At 49.6% G+C, this 20,229-nt stretch overlaps 4 protein-coding genes across 4 annotated transcripts; 2 read left to right on the top strand and 2 right to left on the bottom strand.

Annotated features, from left to right (window-relative positions):
- Nucleotides 1–1,040: 1,040 nt before the first annotated feature.
- CTRU02_203585 (Autophagy-related protein 18) lies at nt 1,041–2,670 on the top strand (the record flags this gene model as incomplete). The annotated part of the gene is made up of 4 exons (XM_036722162.1): nt 1,041–1,101; nt 1,196–1,350; nt 1,415–2,541; nt 2,622–2,670. 4 exons carry the CDS (start codon nt 1,041–1,043, stop codon nt 2,668–2,670), a joined length of 1,392 nt encoding a protein of 463 aa, XP_036585768.1.
- Nucleotides 2,671–3,506: 836 nt separating this feature from the next.
- CTRU02_203584 (dual specificity phosphatase) lies at nt 3,507–5,642 on the bottom strand (the record flags this gene model as incomplete). The annotated part of the gene is made up of 2 exons (XM_036722161.1): nt 3,507–3,814; nt 3,872–5,642. The coding sequence occupies 2 exons, from the start codon at nt 5,640–5,642 to the stop codon at nt 3,507–3,509; spliced, it is 2,079 nt and encodes a 692-aa protein (XP_036585767.1).
- A 4,330-nt stretch (nt 5,643–9,972) lies between these two features.
- CTRU02_203583 (DDHD domain-containing protein) lies at nt 9,973–13,121 on the top strand (the record flags this gene model as incomplete). The annotated part of the gene is made up of 2 exons (XM_036722160.1): nt 9,973–11,195; nt 11,252–13,121. 2 exons carry the CDS (start codon nt 9,973–9,975, stop codon nt 13,119–13,121), a joined length of 3,093 nt encoding a protein of 1,030 aa, XP_036585766.1.
- Nucleotides 13,122–13,374: 253 nt separating this feature from the next.
- On the bottom strand, nt 13,375–15,328 carry CTRU02_203582 (DNA repair helicase rad15; the record flags this gene model as incomplete). The annotated part of the gene is made up of 4 exons (XM_036722159.2): nt 13,375–14,733; nt 14,784–14,881; nt 14,939–15,269; nt 15,326–15,328. 4 exons carry the CDS (start codon nt 15,326–15,328, stop codon nt 13,375–13,377), a joined length of 1,791 nt encoding a protein of 596 aa, XP_036585765.2.
- Between the last annotated feature and the right edge of the window lie 4,901 nt (nt 15,329–20,229).

Below are 20,229 nucleotides of genomic sequence, written 5' to 3'. Positions count from 1 at the left end.
TCATATTGTGTGTGCGTGAGTGAGTGTTGGTTGGGTACAGGCAGAGTTTTAGCTGTCTCTTATCAGATAAGGAGACACATCATGCTGGCGCATTTGGATCCGCCAGCACACACGCACACACACACAAGCTCGGTGGTCACTGAGGTGCACTTCCATTGGTCCTCTTGTGCGATCTCAAGCCAAACACAGCCACACGTGCCACGAACATTTGGGACCAGTTAGAGGGCTACCTGCGCTACCTTACCTTACCTCAGGACTAGAGAGTGCTGGGGCCATCCGACGGATTACATAGCTTCCCCGCTGCCCCCACTGGATTGGGATTGGGGGCCGCCCGAGTCCCACGCCTCCAATGTCCGGGCTGCTCCCACAAGCTTGAGATGCCCATTACACCTTGCTGTTACCGTCCTTACCTTACCTTACCTTCTACACCTTGCCCTACACCAACTTTACCTAACGATTATCTCCCCCGCCTTGCGCTTCAGATCGTATTGCGCCACACCATACTTCGTTATACTTGAGTTCAACTCCTCCAGCGATCATTGGGGGGCTTATTCGAGCTTCAGAAAGTCGATATCGTCCGACACCTACTCCGACCGACTTGGACGACTTCGCCCGGCCCCCAGCTGCCTGTCACCTCCAGCCGGACGAAAGAGAGCCTGTTCAGCGTCTTTTACTCACCCATCAACATAGCTTGCCCACCAGACTCGGCAGGTCGCCTCGCCTTTCCTCGCCACTATACTCTGATCTTTATCGTCGGCACCTTCCGATCCCCGAAAGAAGACATCTCTGTCAACTGTGTTGTTGGCCTGTACGCGACATTCTCGCGCCTGCCTCAGACTTTGACTGAGCCATAAAACCTCTCTCTTGGACTCAGTTGGTAGTGGCAGTGGGCCGAAACAAACAGTGGCAGATACCTCACGCCTGTTCAATACCACTCCTGAGCGCCTGGCCCTCCTTTAACGCCGGCGCTGCCCCGGCGATAGTGAACCTCTGTCGTTCATCACACCGAAGCGCAAACAGGTCTAAGCCTTGCTTGCACTATGGCTAACGCGTCTCTCAACTTTATTACCTTTAACCAAGACCATAGCTGTCTTGCTGTCGGTATGCCTCCCATGCAACTTGCGCTCCCAAACTTGTTGCCGCCTTAATTCTAGCAACAGCTTGTAGCTAACTGACCATTCGTCTGGTTGAACAGGTACTTCCAAAGGGTTTCGAATTTACCATACCGATCCATTTTCAAAGATCTTCAGCAGCGATGATGGCAATATTGCCATCATTGAGATGTTGTTCTCAACCTCTCTGGTTGCGTTGATACTCTCCCCACGACATCTGATAATACAGAATACGAAGGTAACCCATTCCTAGCTATTGATTGTGTGTGTGGTTGTGCTTCTCCTATACTGACCGTGACCAGAGATCTTCTGTCATCTGCGAACTTACCTTCCCTTCTGCCGTTCTTGCGGTGCGTCTGAACCGCAAGCGACTTGCGGTCGTACTTGAGTCAGAAATATACTTATACGACATTTCCAACATGAGTCTTCTCTTCACGATTCCTACCTCACCGAACCCAGGTGCTATATGCGCCTTATCGCCGTCCTCGGAGAACTGCTACATAGCATACCCGCTACCGAAGCCTCGTGAAGATACTGGAGACAAGAGACCAGCACATGCACCTCCCCTCTCAACTTACGTGGCTCCCACGTCAGGAGAGGTTCTGGTGTTTGATACCATCACGTTAAAGGCTGTTAACGTTATTGAAGCTCATCGGTCGCCACTGTGCAGCATCTCGCTTAACAGTGAGGGCACGCTATTAGCCACAGCCAGTGAGACCGGCACTATCATCCGTGTCTTTTCAGTCCCCGGAGGGCAAAAGCTGTATCAGTTCCGCCGAGGCACTTATCCCTCAACAATCTACAGCATGTCATTCAACCTTAGCTCCACATTGCTATGTGTGTCTTCAACCTCCGACACGGTTCATATTTTCCGTCTTGGTGCCCCTCCTCCAGGAAACAACTCTGCTTCTGCCGCCATGGAGTCTCCTGCTTCTCCAAGGCAGGATCGATGGTCTCGATCACGTAGTTACGATAGTGCCAATGAATCGCCTGTTGGTAGCGTGGCTGGCTCCCCAAGGAGCGACTTGGCCGAGCCCGCCGGACCAAGCAATGGCGGCAACACTCAGCAAGTGAGCAGACGGCAAAGTGGATCATTCAGTAGCATACTGCGGCGATCGTCACAGATAATGGGTCGCAGTGTGGCGGGTGTTGTTGGCTCTTATTTGCCCCAGACAGTGACAGAAATGTGGGAGCCGCTACGCGACTTTGCCTATATCAAGATCCCGAAATCATCAATTTCACCAACTGCATCAAATCGAAGTGGCAGCCACGTGAGCGGATCACAACTCCCCAACGGCCCTCTACGGAGCGTAGTGGCCATGAGCAGCAGTAGCCCGCAAGTGATGGTTGTTACCAGTGACGGAGGCTTCTATGTGTACAATATTGACATGGAGCATGGTGGAGAGGGCTACCTTGTCAAGCAGTTTTCGTAAGTCATCAGACCTTTTACCTCTCTGTCATGACAAATCACAAGGTTTAGTCAGTAAACTGACCTGTTTCTTTGGACAGTGTACTAGACGGCGATGACAAGCTAGATGCATCATCCTACGGAACATGATGCATCTTTCTTGATTTAAAATTCTGATCATGAGGGGCAAGCATGTTTGTGCGATGAAGTCGTCGCATTTTGCTTTTAACTTTTGTGGGGATGGAAGAAGAAAGCTGCATCCGGAGGCGTTTGGCTACCATTGTATCTTCTTCCTGGGGGCGACTAGGGGTTTACAGGACCTTGCAATCTTGACCTAAGACGAAACATACCCTTCCGGCTCGCGGGAGCTATTAATTTGAACCTAATCGTAACGAATGGATTGCATCATCCCAGAACCAAAAAATGCGCTTTGTCGACGAGTGATTTCAAGATAAGAGGCGTCCTGAACAACACGGACAGCAGAAGAGTAACGCGGCCATTGTTTTGTATTATCAGAGTAAGCTTTGCAACCTTAGACAGGCTAGCCGTCGTCAGCAGGTTGTTGGTTTCATCATTCATTGCCATCAGCCATGGCCTACCTTTCGTATCATCTTCAACGATCGTGTAACAGACCAAGCATCGAAAGACACCAGATAATCTGCATTCGACCAGAAGATCCATGCGCCTTTTCGTTCATAAGCCCAACATCCAACCAGATAAAATTGAAATCGAAAACCAAATGGGGAAAAAGGATAAAAAAAAAAAGCTACTAATAACGCCATTCCATTACCAAGAGTGCTGCGCGAGCTGTGTCCCATCATGACTGTATCCCCGTTGAGCCTTGCGACACGACAGATGCACCAATAGTCCCTGTCTTGCTGTCCTCATTCCTGTTAGAGACCAAGACCCAAAGAGGAGGAAGAAAAGGAAGGAAGAAAAGAAAAAGAAATAAAAGGAACGAGTGCCTGACGGTCGGCGCGGACAAATTATCGAGCGTATGGTCTGTTCATCAAGGCAATCTCTCTGGCAATCTCTCCCCATTCTAATTCCCGCTTGATACCTGCGGAGCCATGCTTCTTCGTCTGGTTTAACTCTTCCCACTTGAGGAGTTCGTAGGCGAAGCGCAGATGAGGTTGGATAATAACATTGAGTCTGCGAGCACGGACAAAGCAGTATGCTCGTGGAAAAGATAAATTTAAGGATCGCATCACTTCAGCAATGCAAATAGTGGCGCTGCGTGACACGCCGACTCGGCAGTGCACCAACGTGGCCGTTCCGTTGCGCCGGCCACGGTCTGGGGGTAACAGTCAGTAAGATTCCGCTGACACTCTTTTTACTGGCACAAACTCACCGATGAATTCAAGGCACTTCTCAAACTCATCTGTCAGAGGGTCGATGCCGTTATCTTGGACACCTTGAACAACGCATACGTTTTCCGTGCCCCATTCCTCCAGCTCGCCATCCCTCCACATCGACATCTCGCCTACGCTGAGGATCTGTCCAATTCCAAGGGCTCTCAACAGATCAGGATTGTTGGCGTGTCCGAGGTTTCCGAGGTACATGTAGTCCAGAACTCGGCTAGGAAAAGAGCCATCAAGGCCCGGTAGCCATGCGGGTTCTTTGATTAAGGCTGTGACTTCACGAAGGCCTTTGCCGGCATGCAAAGGCGACTCATGTAGTAGTCGAGCCTCAATACATGTCAGCAGGGCTACATCTGTTGGATATGCGAAAAAGTTGCGCTGCTTCACAGTATGCAAATGAAGCCAAGCATCGGCGATGCCCCGTCCTGTGCTGTAGCTGTAGTAGGCGATTCCGAGCATCGTAGACTCGGTGTACCCGTCCGCACAATGAATAAGCAGTTTCCTGGGGCGCAGGTTTACAGAGTCCTGCTCCAAATGTTCATCTATGTCTAAGTCACCGTCGATATCCAAGTTCGACTTGTCGAGGGTGGGCAGAGTGCCATGAGCCAGATGATAAATCCATTTGCAAGTTTCCAAGATTCCGTCAGCTTCGGCTTGTGACCATGTTGGCGGTAAGATGCTCCCAGATGACGGAAAGTCGATGTACGGCCGCTGGGTAGGCTCAATTCTAGACTCGGCCAGAGCACGCAGTGTTGCTGGGTTGAGGCGACCGACGTCACTGCACTCAATAAGCACATCGTACTGGTCTTCTTCTTCAGAGGTTGGATCTGGTGTTGGACCCAACCAAACATTATGAGATATTTCTGAAGCCTTGGTCATGTTATACATCTCTTTCCGTTCTTGATGAAAGAAGTCGAGGATATTGCCTGTAAGCTTGCCTTCAGAGTCGATAGCAACAATTTCCTTGTAGTTAATCTCGAACTCTTGGAAGGACGAGACACATAGGAACGTGTTGTATTCTGGGAGAGTATGACCCTGAGTCTCGTGTTTTTGCCGCCACCGTAATTGAGCTGTGGCAATATCAAGGCCGAGCCTTCGAACAACAGTATCATCCTCTCCATACACAATGATATCAGATATCATAGCCGCTTTCGCAGCCTGTATCTGAAAGTTTCTCACGCAGAAGCCATCACGTGGGTCGACGTCAAGAAACTCGGGTGACGCATTCAGTTGCATGAACTCATGGGGAGCAATGGCGCCTTTAAGGCGCGAAACCGTCACATCACCGTCCGCCTTGACGAGTGTGACTCCGCGAACGCATGTCGGCGTTTTCCTCAATGACCGGTGACGAGCGATGAAGAAAGCTTGCTGGATATGGTTGTGGGGGTGGAGCCCGTGGAACCAAGGGAAGACTTGATTCGGGTCCGGTAATGGCTGACGGGAAATATAGTCCACAGCAGCAGCCACGTTGGCGGGGCTGATATTGTAGCAAGTTAATGGACCGTGTTCATACCGTCCAAATTTGTCGGGAGGATAGAGAAATGATGACTGCTGGATTTGTTCATCATCTCGGGGAGGAGATGGCGGGGGTGTATTGGGCTCCTCTGCTGGAACTGGTCCCGGAGGACAGACTGGGAGATGTTTGTTTGGTACGGGAACTTGGGCAGTGCCGATAGGCTCCAACGAGATGGACGACACGGAGCCTACAGTCGACGATGGGCGATGAGGGGGAATTGGCCTCGGAAGTGCTATTGTGGCCATTTTCAAAGGAGGAGGCCTCGTCTGCGACCAACTAGAAGTCCCGATTGACGTACGGTGTGTTGGACAATGGAGTCAATGTCGGAATGAGGGTATTCGGCTAAGAAGGAAGAGTTGATACGAGTGTCGTTCTCGGCGGTCGGGGCTAATACTGGAAGCTGACGGTGCAACCGAGCCAATGTGAAGCGGCTTAGAAGTACAGAGACCGTCCTTGTTTAAGGCCTTCTACCGCGGTCGGTGCTTCCTAAAATACATGGGATGTTAGAAGTGAGGTTGGAATTGTGCGAAGATGAGAGTAAGGAACTATAGCAACAGCATATTGCAAGAGAGAAGGGTGTTGGCTACAGTAGTCTAAGGCCAGGTATGGAGTACGCACTTCAGAAGACTGAATCGGCGTGTTGGCTGGGGATAACGGATGATCCCTATTACACATGCCCAGGAGCAATAGCAGTAAGACCAGCCCGATCGGTGATAAGCGGCGGGGAAGGGGGGCTGCGTAGCTGAGTTATCTTGCAGCAACGATGATAACGTCGTGGTAGAGACGGTAAAGGTGGAGAATGTGGTAAATAAGAGGACGGCGACTCAAAAACACCTTAAGCGACTGATAACAGTACGACAGACGGCAACAAGTAAGGGTTGAAATGTAAGGGGACTGATGGAGAAGATTGTAAAAAGGGAGAGAAACGGGTATGATACAGATGAAAGGGTAGAAAAAGGTTCCGTTGAGAAACGCAGAACTGAGAATGCGAAGAGTCGAGAGGGGAGATGGACAGTGGTACTGCACGCGCACAGTACGATAGCTCGGTGCTAAGGTACAATCAATTCGACATGGATGCAAGGCGACCACCACCCCAAGATTGAGACTAGACCAAGCCTAAGCCTGCCTAGACGTGGAGAGGAGTGAGAAACACGGATAGGAAGGCAGGGGAGAGAGGAGGGAAAACAAGGGAGGGGGGCAGGGTGGGCGGCAATTTGGGCTGGAGCACGGCCATAGTACTGGTTGCAGTACAGTGTTGGTAGCATCTAGCCGTCTCTCATTGCAAGACCATGCGTACCGTATGGGACATTTGCTGTTAAGTTAATTTGTCGCCAGCAGGTAGACTAAATGGCACAGCACGCCACTGGAGACCTGGGGTTGCCCGTCTCTAGTGCCGATCTGGTCTGGGCCCCTTCATAGGTTTCCCAGCCCCTTCCAGCTAAGATGCTTTGGAAAGGAGCGTTTTTCTATGACCTACCCATACACTACTACGTAAGTGACCAGTAACGTAAACAACTGGCGTTGGCAATAACAATGAAGACGACCATACCGGGGGATTCGGGCATGCGCTTGAATGCACGCAATCCGATGCTTCTCAGAGCCAAGAGATTGCCTAAGACAGTTTGGCATTGGAACACAACAGGTCACCTCATCCCCGTCGGAGAGTATTGTGTGTGTGCGGCGCATTCATTTACAGTCTACTGCCTCTCGTGATCACCAGGATGAGGCAGGGCAGTACCAAGTGTCGCGAGATCAGCCAAGATAACGACACCATAGTGGACCAACACCAGCTAGGATAAGACAGAAGACCAGAGGGGAACCCTTGACCCAGGGGGCAAATTGGGCGGGCACCGGGGGAGACGGGGAGCAGCATGAAGGGGTGGTGTCACCTCGCTATCGAAGTGGAGACGAGGCGCTGGCGCTAGCGTACAGGTGATGCATCCAGTGACCTGTTGCGCGATTGGCCAGTTGGCTGGGTCACAACTGGGGTCTAGTGGCAGGAGTAAGGTAAAGGGAAGAATGAGATGATGTATGGGCAGAAACGACCAACATTCTGTTAGATACCAATAAGGAAAACCTTTGCCTTGTTGGCTAGCGATTATTAAACTGAGATGGGGGAGTATGGTATGTGATGGCATGTGTATGGCTCAGGAGGGGCTCCAAGTGGAATATCCTTACCTAAGCCCATCCCTGCTTCTCTGTTGGCCATGAAACAAGATGAGTGACAGCAAAGATTAGTGCGTGCATTTGCATCTGAGTCTGCAGCTTCGTCCGTGAACTGTGTGTCTGTCTCTGCTTATGCCTATCTCCTGCCGCCATTGAGGGGATGTCATTCACGGCGCAATGGCATAAAACAACAGACCTCTGTTAGGCCATGGGCAACCACCCATTCTACTAATACATTCATTCCGCCGCGTCGCCTAGAGCCTTTGCAATGAGTGTAGTTGCATTCTCAGCCCGGAATTCACCAGCAAGACTTAAGTTAGCTTCACTCTGCCCAGTCATTTGTCTAGTCGCCCATTTCAAAAGCGGGCCACCTGCCGTTGGGACATGATGTTATTGTCGGTGCACGCCTCGACTCCGCCAAGGTAAAATAAAGTGATTTGATGCCTGTCTCTTCTGCATTTTGCAATACAAATCTACCCTCAGCAATTACACAGTTTGGACTCTCCCGGCCGTCACTAGGGTCCAATCAGGGATCCTAGTTTATACATCTCGGTTCTTGATATTTTCCGACAGCATGCCCTCCAAGCCTACTAGGTCTTCCTCCCGATTGCCTAGGGCGGATATGCCATTTGCTAGCATGGGTGCATGTACAACGCCTTACGACAACTCCCTGTGAAAACCCCATCGACAACTATCTCTCATAGGCCGTTTCCACACCTGTCATTAACCTTCAATCGGCTCTGGGGTTCTGAGTTTCATCATTCGTTGTTCGCCAGCCATCACTAATTTGCTTAAAGTCGCAAAATGCACGCCCTGGATTGAATAGAATGCGTGAATTACTGATGTAACTAAGATTTCCAGCGATGAAAATTGTGTATCGCATATTCCCCAAGCTTTCCTACCGGCAAAATTGAGGGAATGAAGCGGTAACCAGGGTCGCACATGTCTTATTTCCCCTTCCCAAACGAGACACAGACAGGACGAGATGCTTTCTTCTTGCTGTGTTGCACGTATTACCCATATCCTTACTTCGAACATGTTCCATGCTCACCATTTCTCTTCGATAATTGAATGATAGCTACTGAGTAACGAATTGGAAGGAACCCAGGATATCGGACATCGTCACAGGACCTCTGTTGTAACAGTAGAGTAGTGCAAGAGAAACCAGCCCTATGACGACTGGCCTTGGACACCAGAACGTGGTAGCGGCGGGGGCGGGGTTATTACAGCACCTTAGTTTGCACCAATGACCCCACATGCTCCGGTTTAAACACTACTGGACAATATAGCACACACGTTAAGCAGCATTGTAAATAGTGGGGTAAAAGAAACTGGTGTCGGTCGCTACTGCAATACGATTAAATGGCTATACGTGAAAAGTTACTAAAGCATACTCAAATGTAAAAGAAAAGATATATAAGAGACTGAAATACCTGCTAATGATATCAGGTGTAGAATCATTGTTGAGATCGGACAACGACTTGTAGTTCAGCAGAAAGTCAGTCATTCACCCGACTGAGTGAAGACAATCCATAGCTTCCGGTGGGGAGTCTCCGCTTAACTCACTAACCAAGCTTCCCTTCACAACGACTGTGCCTCCTGTGGCTCATGCGTCGGAACAATTATACATGCTAGTAGGTCTTATCACAAAATGGCACCTAGTATACGTCATCGTTAGGAATGACAAGTGCTCAGTACCCATCCATCGGCCTCCCCCATGAAGCTGGCTTAGTGAGGCACATGCTTTTGACTTTCCCCTTACCTAAGGCATCTACGCCCAGGTTAACCCTCTGTCCCTTCCTCCTGCTTCCCTACGTCGCCACCTTTCACTTCTCTAGCTACCATAGCAAACGGAACCTGCAGTAGAACGCTAGTCTCTGCTGGGAAACTTATGGCAAGATGCTCAGCGTCGATGCCCTTCGTCCTTCACGTTAGACTTTTGCAACAAGTTGCCGAGTTTTCTTACGTTTCGAAGATTTCTCCTGCCTCCGTAACCTTTCCATATTTTGGCATCGGCTGTCAACCGAACCAACGTTCACGGATAGGTAACTACGTAATTGCGGCTTCAATTATTATTGCTGTCCTCCTACCATTTGACTGGGCTAACGTCGCATCTGTGCCTCGATAGCTTCTTATCCTATTCCCTCGACAACCGCCACACTTCCTTCTCTGACTTGGGTTCCCTACTGGCAACTGCCTTAACAATGCCAAATTTAACAACACCCTTGCGGCAAGTCGAAAGCCGCTCGTAATATTCGATTGGTCTCTTCGAGTGTGGTTTGAACGCTCACAAATTCCCCTTTTCACGGTCACTTAGGTGGACGACCTCTTATTACGCTGCGCTCGGAGATCGAGCCTTCCTGTGAAATCAGTACACCGAAACCTCAAGACAGGTTAAGAGTTCTCGAGATGTCTTCTCCACCGACGGTTCATACATATGGTTCCAAGTGTCGCCTGACACCGGTTGCACAGCCGCTTCCAGCCAGAACTTACGATGGCATTCCCCCTATCACAGCACAGTTCTTTTACTCCTCCGTCATACCCATAGATGACCCATTATCAACTGGTACCATAGCTGGCGCATCTGATACGCGAACCACCCGTGGCCAGACGCGACCCTTCTCGCTAGGCGACAACAATGCTCTTGAGAAAGCATGGCTCAGCTTCTTATCTGACGACGACAGCAAATCTCATGAGCAGCTCATACAGCAAGGTACTTTGAGTTCTCCCATCGAGAAAGCCAATGCGAACAAGCTGGCCCTGCTAGTGCGTCATCTAGCCGCAAAACATAGCCAGAAGCATGGAGGCATGCTTCAGCTATCCTCAGCGGAGGGGTACGCCTCAAGTAACCTTAACACTCCAATCGCAGTCTGTTGCCCCGACCTCTTCATAGATGTGTCTACTGAACTACAAAATACTTTCTGCGCTCTTGTCAGAAAGCACCAGCCTTTGTTAGGCCAGGATAATGTTGTGCAAGAGGTGATGATGGAAATGAGACGTCGGGGATCTGCTGATGCTACGTCTGAGGAGGTCCGACCAAGATCCGGTGAAAATACATCGATGCGCCCTCGAGCAGACTCAGCGCGCTCATGGCAAATGGGTATCGTTGGTTCTTTTAGCCCTCGCCGAGAAGCCGCTACCGAATTTAGTCAGCCCCATAAAGAGAGTGTACTCTCTGTTGTTGAGGCAAAGATGAGAGAAAGGTCTGATTCTCAACCCAGTGAGCAGACGTCACGGCCCTCAACCCCTGGCACTGGTATCTCTTTGCGACCACCCACTGTGGATGATGGTATTTCAGGAAAACCTTTTCTTAGAGCAGGAATCCGCCAACGGCCGCAGGACGGTTATACTACATCTTTCCCTCCAATTGATGTTCCAAGTATCAACAATGCAGAAGAGCATGGAGCGCGACGCCCGATCAAAGAGCAAGAGACTGTGGGGATTAGAACAAGAGCAAATACTATGCAAGCTGCCACTGCAAGTGACGCGAGCTACAGGAGAGAGGCCATCGATGTCGTCGTTGGCGTTTCCAGGTTGCATATGGTGTCCATTCCAGCTCTGCAGATGAAACCCATTTACTGGTCGCCTGTAAATGACATAGCTGTGGTGCTCCGTGCCACATGGTTCTACAGGTTTGTCCTGACCTGTAAAGCGAGCTTGTGATGCAGTATTCTAACGAGAGCATCAGGGATACAATGCTTCCGATCCCCCCATCAGTAGCGAATCAGCTAGAAGCTGGATACCGGGAGCTAAGACCGTATACCGAAACCTGGAGTGACGAGCTGCGTTGTGCAATCGATGTCGGCCCTCTCGGTGAGGAAAAAGTATCACATCGACTGTGGCCAGAAGACATGGCCCACTCCAGTGGCGGTGACAAGCAGATTATCTCTGATCCGCGAATCTCAACGGATCCCTTCTGTGCCGCGAGCTGTTTCTGTGGGGAGGCTGCTGCTGAAGGATCGGTCGACTCGACACCAAAGGTTGGGACAGCAACTCAGCACCGAAGCTATGCAAACTATCATGTCATATATAAAGATGCTTCTCGAGCCTTTCTATTGAAACCCAGCTTAAAGCCCTCCTCATATTACGGAAGGAGGCCAGTCGCGAAGATCATGAAAGGTATGAATATCGGTATCCCTGTTGTTCGCGGCTTCGATCGTCAAGCGTGGGAACATATACATGATAAAAAGAGTAGCCAGGCTACAGTGCATCAGCCTGCCTCATCTGCTAGCGATCCTCCGGAAGTCGTTAGACAGGGCGTTTGCGCAGCCTGTAAAGAGGAAAAGGAGCGAGGACAGGTTACCGATCTCGTTTTAGTTATTCATGGCATCGGGCAGAAGTTTGCCGAACGAGTTGAAAGTTTCCACTTTACGCACGCTATCACTGCGTTTCGTCGAGAAGTGAATTTGGAGTTGAGGAAACCCGAAGTCAAAGGAGTTTTGAGGGAGGACCAGAACGGAATCATGGTGCTCCCAATCAATTGGCGCCATACGCTATCGTTCGAAGATGGTGGGCCAATGACAGAAAATGACAAGGCTACACATGTGCCAGATGGTTTCAGCCTCAAAGACATTGAGCCCTCGAGTATCCCAGCAGTAAGGAGCATGATCTCGGATGTCATGTTTGACATCCCCTTCTACTTGTCTCATCACAAGAGGAAGATGATTGAGGCGCTCGTCACGGAGGCCAACCGGGTCTATCGACTTTGGTGTCGTAATAACCCCGGCTTTACTGAGAAGGGACGTGTTCACCTGATTGGACACTCATTAGGCAGTGCCATGGCCATCGAAATACTTTCTCGGCAACCCACACGCGTGCCGAGGTTGGATTTGTCGACGAGACTGCCGCAGGCCGGATTTTTCGAGTTTGACACCAACAATCTCTTCCTCGTTGGAAGTCCTGCCGGATTCTTCCTGCTTCTCGAAAGAGGCATGCTCGAACCTCGTCGAGGCAGGGTGAAACCCGGCGCTGATCCTGGCGAAATAAATTCGCCCGACGTAACGGGCGAGGTTGGTCGATTTGGCTGCGTTGCTGTAGACAACATTTATAACGTGCTTGCCAAAGAAGACCCCATCGCATACTTGCTCAATGGCACTATAGACCCAGTGTATGCAGCAAGTTTAAGAGTTGCTCATGTACCTTCCAGCGCCAGTTCCATCTTCAAATTTGTTGGAAACGCTGTGCGAAGTTTCATACCGGGGACCATCTCAACCTCAGCAGCCACTGCACCTACTTCCATGCCAAAACCCTCAGTCACGCGACTGCCTTCACAGCTTGAGTTGGAAGTACACGACTTTACGCGAGAGGAAATCGCCGAGAGGAAGGCATACTTGTTAAATGATAATGGCCAGATCGACTACTACTTGAAATCGAGCGGAGGCCCTCTAGAGATACAGTACCTCAACATGTTGGGCGCTCACACGTGCTACTGGACTAGCCAAGACTTTATTCGCATGTTGTGCATTGAAGTGGGGAGGAAGCCAGGGAGGAAAAATACGATTCCAGCTATGAGGGCCCAGAAGATGGCAAAAAGGGTAGTCGTAAGTGGGGATTTGTAATAGATGGGACAAGGCTATTCATTAATAGATGTTGGTGTAAGATTGTTTGCCTCATGAAGCCATGACTTGGTGAGGAAAAGATCGCTCTGTAGTCAGCAAGTATTTTATGCAACCAGAAGTCAGTTTCACATTAGATACATATTTAGTATACATAGGCACTCATTTATTTCGTCAGGCAGAGCCTGATGCTTCTTATTCACTGGCCCCCCTTCTTCCAACCAGACTTTTCCTGTTGGCTTGTTCCAATGAGATATCAAAAACCATCATCTAGCTCCATTAAGTCCTGGTCGAGATCATGGTCCATGCCATATTCGTCTCCCCCATCAACGCCGTAACCCTGCAAGTCATCGACTTTAGAATTTTCGAGCTGTTGGATTCTTTCCAAATCCATTTTCTCTTTGTGCTTCATCAGGTCCTCGTAGCTCCATGTGCTCACACCTTCTTGATCCTTAGCCCTGAACGGCTGCGCCATCTGTTTGAGGAAACGACGTGCGCTACTGACAGCCATGTCTGTACTAAGGTTTGTGTCGGCATCAAGCAGGCCCTGGTTGATCCACTTGGGCAGTTGCGCTCGCTTTTTCTGAAATCTGCGGTCAGCAAGCACCATAATTCCGTAATCGTCTTTGCCTCTCAGGACGCGACCCAGGCATTGGGCGGCGTGTCGCATGGCATCGAACGAGAGGAAATCGTTCTCTCGTATGCGATATGTCTCTCGAAGAAACTCCAGCCTTGCCTTAAGAATCCGAGATTCAGTATACTGGAATGGCACGCCTATACATAAGACAGTCCTGCCGTATTGATGATCAAAATCGATGCCCTCTGAAACCTTTCCCCGAGCGACGCAAAGGAGTACAGCGCCGCGACCGTTGCAGCAGGCCGTTCGATATGTTTCCAGCGCCAAGGAAGTTTCTTGTGCGTCAGGAGTCTCCACAAGAATGAGCTTGTACTTCCAGACCTCTTCGAGTATGTTCATTCCTTGCCACATGCTGATGATCGATTCCATGTAAAGGTACGACGGAAAGAAAACCACCATGCCATCAGGGGTTATTTTGGCGAATTCTGTGAGGAGTGTGCCGTAGTTGCGGACTACACTGGGCTCGTTTCTGACCTGAAAACTTGTTGATACGGAAGCTTGATCACTTCCACGAGTTACAATCATGGGTAAGAAGGATCTTCTTGCTAATGTCATGCTGTATGACTCCTGCACCACGGTCGAGAAACCGAGCATTTTAGGATACATTTCTAGGGGGGAAATGGTACCCGACGTAATGATGACAGAGCTGAATCTGTCAAAAACTGGTCGAATTGCGATAGCAGCATCGAGGCAAGTGAAGTGAATGACCGGGTTAGGCACCTCTGCCGTTTCCGACTCAAAGGGCTCCAGAATGAGGAGAAACCCTTTCTCATATGTTGCCACAAGGGTTGCAAAAGTGGCTACCTCTTGGAGAGGCTGGTAGTCTTCAATATTGGTAAGCTCAAGTGTTCTTACCAGAGACGTTAATCTTTCGGCGCAGAATCGTAGGGGTTTCTTCTCAATGAAAGTGTACTCTCTGAGATGCGCAAGGAAAGACGGAGGTGTCTCAGATATTGTGTGCCTGACTTTCATTCGCGTCTGGCAAATGGTTAACAATAAGAATTTGTGCCCCAACAAGTCCAACCAACCTTCAGGTACTCGATAAACCTCTTGAGAAAGGAAACGAAGTGCTCGGCTCTTCTGATATTGCCCGGTACGGCCTCCTTCAGCAAATCATCCGGCAAAGCTATGTAACGGTAAGCAGGTTATCCATTAAGAAAATGAAGCTGTAAATGCTGCCTACCTGGGTTTGCCATGAATGCATCCTCTTGTCTTGCTTCATCGGCATCCCGCAATCCCTCAACAAGTTTTTGATACTCATTCTGAAGCTGCTCCTGATCGGTATCTCTCATTTCCGCAATCTTCCGCTCCAGGTTCTGTGCACCCCTTGTTGCCTTTCGTAAAGAATCCTCCGTGATATCGGTGCTTAGTGACTCAATGCAGACATTGTCAATGTTGTGAGCTTCATCAAAGACGACGATGCAATCTTTTGACAATTCTTTCGAAACCCTTTCGGCGATCTTGGGATCAAGCAGATAGTGATAGGAGTAGATGATGACGTTGCAAAATTGCATCTGGCTCAACTTAGCTGTATGAACTAAAGGCACGTTTAGTTGTGGTGAGCTGTTACCATGCGTCTTGCAGTAAAATAAGGGCACTGTTTGTGTTGTTCGCCATAGCGCAAAAGGCCGTCAAAGGTCCAAACTCCATTAGGGATCAGATTGTGCGGCTCCAGAAGATCCAGGTTCTACGAAATTTGGTGATGAGACCAGGCAGCATTTGGTACATGGGGCACTTACATCATGGTAAACGCACACATCGACGTTCTCACCTCGGTCTTTCTTCTCTTTGATGAAACCTGCTGTGAGGCTTCGACAACGAGCATCGACGATGGCGCCGCTTTTTTCTTGCTTTACTGAAGGGTGAAGGCATAAGTTCTTTCGACTAGTCAACCCAAGACCTCTGAACTCTTCTTCCTCGCCGAGCTCTTGAGCTCTGTATTGCATAAGAGCCTTCAACTCTGCAAGGGCTTTCTCAATCTCCGACATAGTACCTAGAAAAAGTTAAATGAGATCCCATACTTTACTATTTTAGACAATGCAGACGTACGCGAGCAGTAGATCAATTTGCGATGTTCCGGGTTGTGCTGTTGATAGGCCACAATAAGAGACAGCAATGATACTGTTTTCCCTGTTCCTGAAGGCATCTCTAAGACACAATGCCCACCCGCATCCAAAGTTTCTATGAAATTTGAAATTAAGCGTCAGCACCGGATACTGTACATGGGAGGGTAATTGCGCGGGCTAACTTTTCAGATCACACATGTAGCTGCGGCCAACAGATGGTCAGTATTTTGCCAGTCCAAGTAGCCGCATACTGAGGACTCACGCATATTGCTCGGGGTATATCCTGGGATACGGGAAAAGAATGGGAAGATCACTAAGAACCAGGTGTAAGCTGTAGCAGAGAAAGATTGCAGACAAACGGCAGAAGCTTACTCGATGAAGAACTTCATTTTGAGATGAGAATGCGTGGCTAGAACTAGCTAGGCCACTGATGGAGTAGTTCAAGTGGATAAAAAGAGGTGCAAGGCGAGAGAAGAGTATAGTCGATTAGGTTGCAAGATGGAGGTACGGCCGAGGGGATTGCGGAAGCTGCAATCTTGAGTTACCGACTGTTTAGACGTGGTTGAGTAAGAGTTCCGTCGATAAACAAAGAAAAGAAATAGTGCGTAAACACTGCAAACTAATGGAGTGGACGTTTTGACGCAGGTGGGTGAGACAGGTGTATTTTTGTCCTCGCCAGTCTTGCTTGTGGCAACTCGCGATGATCCTGAACGCTGATGAGTCGTGCAGTGCCGTGCCTAAAACTCGGACTCCGTGACGTGAGGTAGCACAGGGGAGCCCAGTGAGTTCTACAGGTACCAAATGGTCGCGATATCACGTGATTTTCAAACTGTGGTATGAGTATCACGTGATTATTTCTAATACGGAAGGCGGTGAATTTCAACATCATTATGCTCTAGGCAGTTGTGGAACAATCTGAAGCTGACCAAAAGCGATTCCAAACTTGGTCCAGCCGTTGATTGAATTGTCTTGAGCTGCCATGCGGCTGGAGGTCAAAGAAAACTGACTAACTTTCTTCATTTCTTCTCACTTAACTAGTTTAATGCATTCGATTTTAAATATCCATTAATAGCACTTGTAGTTGCCTCTGCCAGCCTGGCTTCCCGTGGCCTGGGTCTATGGAAGTGGAAGGTTTGACTATCCCCAGACCATAAGTTAACAAATGCTTAAAAGCTTTGAAGCACCCCGGTTCTCAACAAGCCACAAGCTGTGAGATCGTATAGGGCAGATTTGCGGTTTCAGTATCCCTAAGGTGGACATTTGGATATGGTCATCACTGTTTTTCGTTTCATTGGGGGCATGCCGATTGGGTCAGAGATAGCAATGTCAAGGCGTTCACGACACAGATTTTTGTAAACATCTATCCATTGGCAATGCGCAGGGCCCAACATTTACCAGGAGACGTGGCACTTCGAGAGCTGATGACGAGCCGCGAATCAGAGCGATTTCACAATGAACACTTTGCGTCGTATACAAAGCTGTATGAGCATGCTGTTCATCTTACGAACGAGTTACAAAGCAACCAATACACCCATCCTCTCTTCCTCTGCGGCGGAGTATCTTGGTAACCCTGCGATTCTGATGCCCCTTTTGATTTTGTTCGTGTTGTAGGAGACAGTACAAGGATCGGATTTCGCCTGGGGCTGTAGCATGCCTATTGTGAGTAATCCTGGAAAGGTGCATTGAAAACGACTACAACAACCGAAGCCTAAAGGAGACTCAGACAGAGATCCCTTCGACTCATAAGAAGTGTAACAGGCGCGCTTAATGCGTAAACAGGAACAAGCACGTAAGGCTTCAGACTACTTCCGGGGTTCATGCCTGGCACAGGTCAACATGACCATGAGTCTACTGCAAAGGCTGCCTTTGATCCGACCAAGGCAAGTTTTCCAGCTGAAGACAGACCTCTATTAAAAAAAAAAAAAAAAAAAAAAAAAAAGGTCCGAGATAACTATCGCTCGCCTACATCGTCCATTGGATTGACGGCGCATGATTGGGCTTAGGACTTTACCACAGGGTATGCGAGGCACAAATCCGCTCGGGGGCAATTAGGAGCTGGTGACGGCAGACGCAGGCGAGGATTGGCTGATTGCGCTTCACTGCGCACCGCAGCGCAGTGATGAGCAAACAGGCGAGTGCTATCCGCAGACGAGTGCAGGCGCACTCTTGATCTAGTCATTCTCTAGTCAGCACTTAATCAGATGGTGTGAGTGCCTCTGGCATTAATTGGTGGTGGGTGAGCGCGCGCGCATACGGAAGTGGCCCAGAGCATATCCATGTCATCTGGGAAGGTGTGAAGGTATAAATAAATAGTATTAGTCTGCCTACGGAATGATCGAGTTCCGACTGAATGTGGACACCTTGGGTCGGACAGAATGCGAATACTAGGGACAACAAGGTGAAGCACAGTACTTTTAAACCAGACCAAAGTACCTTTTCTAACATCCACCATGGCGCAGGTTACGCCCGACTGCGCTTTCGCTTCGCAGTATCCTTGCACCGGCTTCCAGGGAGCCGAACCGAATACAGGGATACACATTGCCTGTCTTGCCTGTCTGTGTCCCACCTTGCAGTAGTGTACCGTCAGCGGTAACTAGAGCGTGACTAGACAGGCACTGAAGTCTTTTTCCTTTTTAGGAGAGGGGTGGCAGGCCATTGTGTATCACGGGGCCAGCCTTGACTGGACTTGAGCGCGTTCACAGGATTTAACCTACTCGCCTCTCCATGCTGTCTTAAAACAATGTAAGAGAAGGAGAGCAATGTGGGCAGCCAGCGGGCACTAGCAAAGCCATAATAAACGTCCTTGCCTCAGACGGGAGTCGTTGAAGGAATGAGAATTATGCATGTAACGTCTGATTCGGGTCTGGTCTGGCGGCATATACCTAGGCTCAAGTATGACGAACTGCTGCATAAGGACTGGTCGGGTTTGGCTCGCAGATATACGTACACGATTCAGCATTATTTCGGAGAAGGTGAAAGTTGCGGGCTGAAGGAGGAGGGGAAAGGTCAACGGCAGGTTGTTTTCCCTCCACTACCTGTGCAACTTTGCAGTAAGGGTCCTGACCCGGGTTCAGGGATGATCGCATGCCCCAACAACCCTCTGGTGCCTGGACCAAACCCGTAGCCACTTGCTGAGTGACATTTCGACTCTTGTCTTGGTTCTAAAGAAAGAGGCAGTCCAGACTCGCCGGGGAAACCGGTGCCAAACAATGAACAGGCACAACAGGGCAGGAAACAAAGTAGACCCATAACCTTGGGTTGGTGGTAAAACGTACAGAGTGAGAGACGGCTCAAACACGAGAAACGATTCACCCCCCGCAAGTATAACTAATAGCGCTATATCCCCACCGCAGGCCATACCTTGTGCAGGGTTGTGTATCTACATTAGATCTTTTGTGCACTCGAAAACACCCGCTGGTAGGGGCATGTCCTATTTCATATTGGGTGATGTCAACTCATCCGCAAGGGCAGACGCATGCCTCTACCCGTCCTTCTAGGGTGTAAGCTTTCCAGCCTCCAGGAACCGTCTCCGCTGTGCCACCATCATGCGGCGGTTCTTCCCAATGGCCTTGAACGGGAAGACTTTACATTTATGGGAATCTCACCAAAAACGAGCACAATCTCAGCATACCTGAGATACACTCCTTAAAAGATGTCCATGCACGACCTTCCAAATACCCTCACTAATCTTAACCCTGATCCATCGTCAGCAGCTCATGACCCACAGTAGCAAAATTAACAGCGCGGCCTATCAACGCTGAACTACTTTCATTGGTACCATAAGGCTCACCCTGTCCGAATAAACCCATTGATACGATGTTTGACAAGAGCATCTCGTAGTAGTCTGTCTGATCACAACCACCATATACAGGTATTTCTAACTCTCCCCTTTCCGGCCCAGCACAAAGGCCCGGATGAGTGACGATAGCGGCGTCGGTTTCTTAGTGAGACATGGGATTCGCAACCTCCAGAGCGCCACAACGATCTGTCTCAGAGTTTAAAGTGCGGCTTGTCACTTGCAGGCTTCGGAGAGCAGAGTGTCTGCTTGATGCGACGACTATTGGGGCAAGCCAGGTACTTCACTAGCCAGGCTATTAGAGAACTCTCCCTAATGCTGCTTCGTCCCACAATTTGGGCAACGTGCAAGGGCAGCTGAAGCTCAGTCCTAGAACCAGGGAATAATGGCTACTTGGCACTAGCTGGTCCTGGTCTGTGCCAGTGCAACACCAGTGCCAATGCCAGCCAACGCTAGAAGATGGGTGGGCATAATGGCCACTGGGAGAGATGGTAAAAAAGAAAAAGAAAAAAAAATTGAAGATCCCTGGCGAACTGGTCCGCATGTCGGGGCAATTGTGCCTCACCTATTGAGTTGCCTTGCTTTGCCAACAGCGAGGTAAGGCGCTGGAGC

The sequence above is a fragment of the Colletotrichum truncatum genome (genome assembly GCF_014235925.2).
Source record: "Colletotrichum truncatum strain CMES1059 chromosome Unknown Contig_0002, whole genome shotgun sequence".
NCBI lineage: Eukaryota > Fungi > Ascomycota > Sordariomycetes > Glomerellales > Glomerellaceae > Colletotrichum > Colletotrichum truncatum.
Note: the sequence above shows the minus strand (reverse complement) of the source record. Positions and strands in the feature narration are given on the sequence as shown.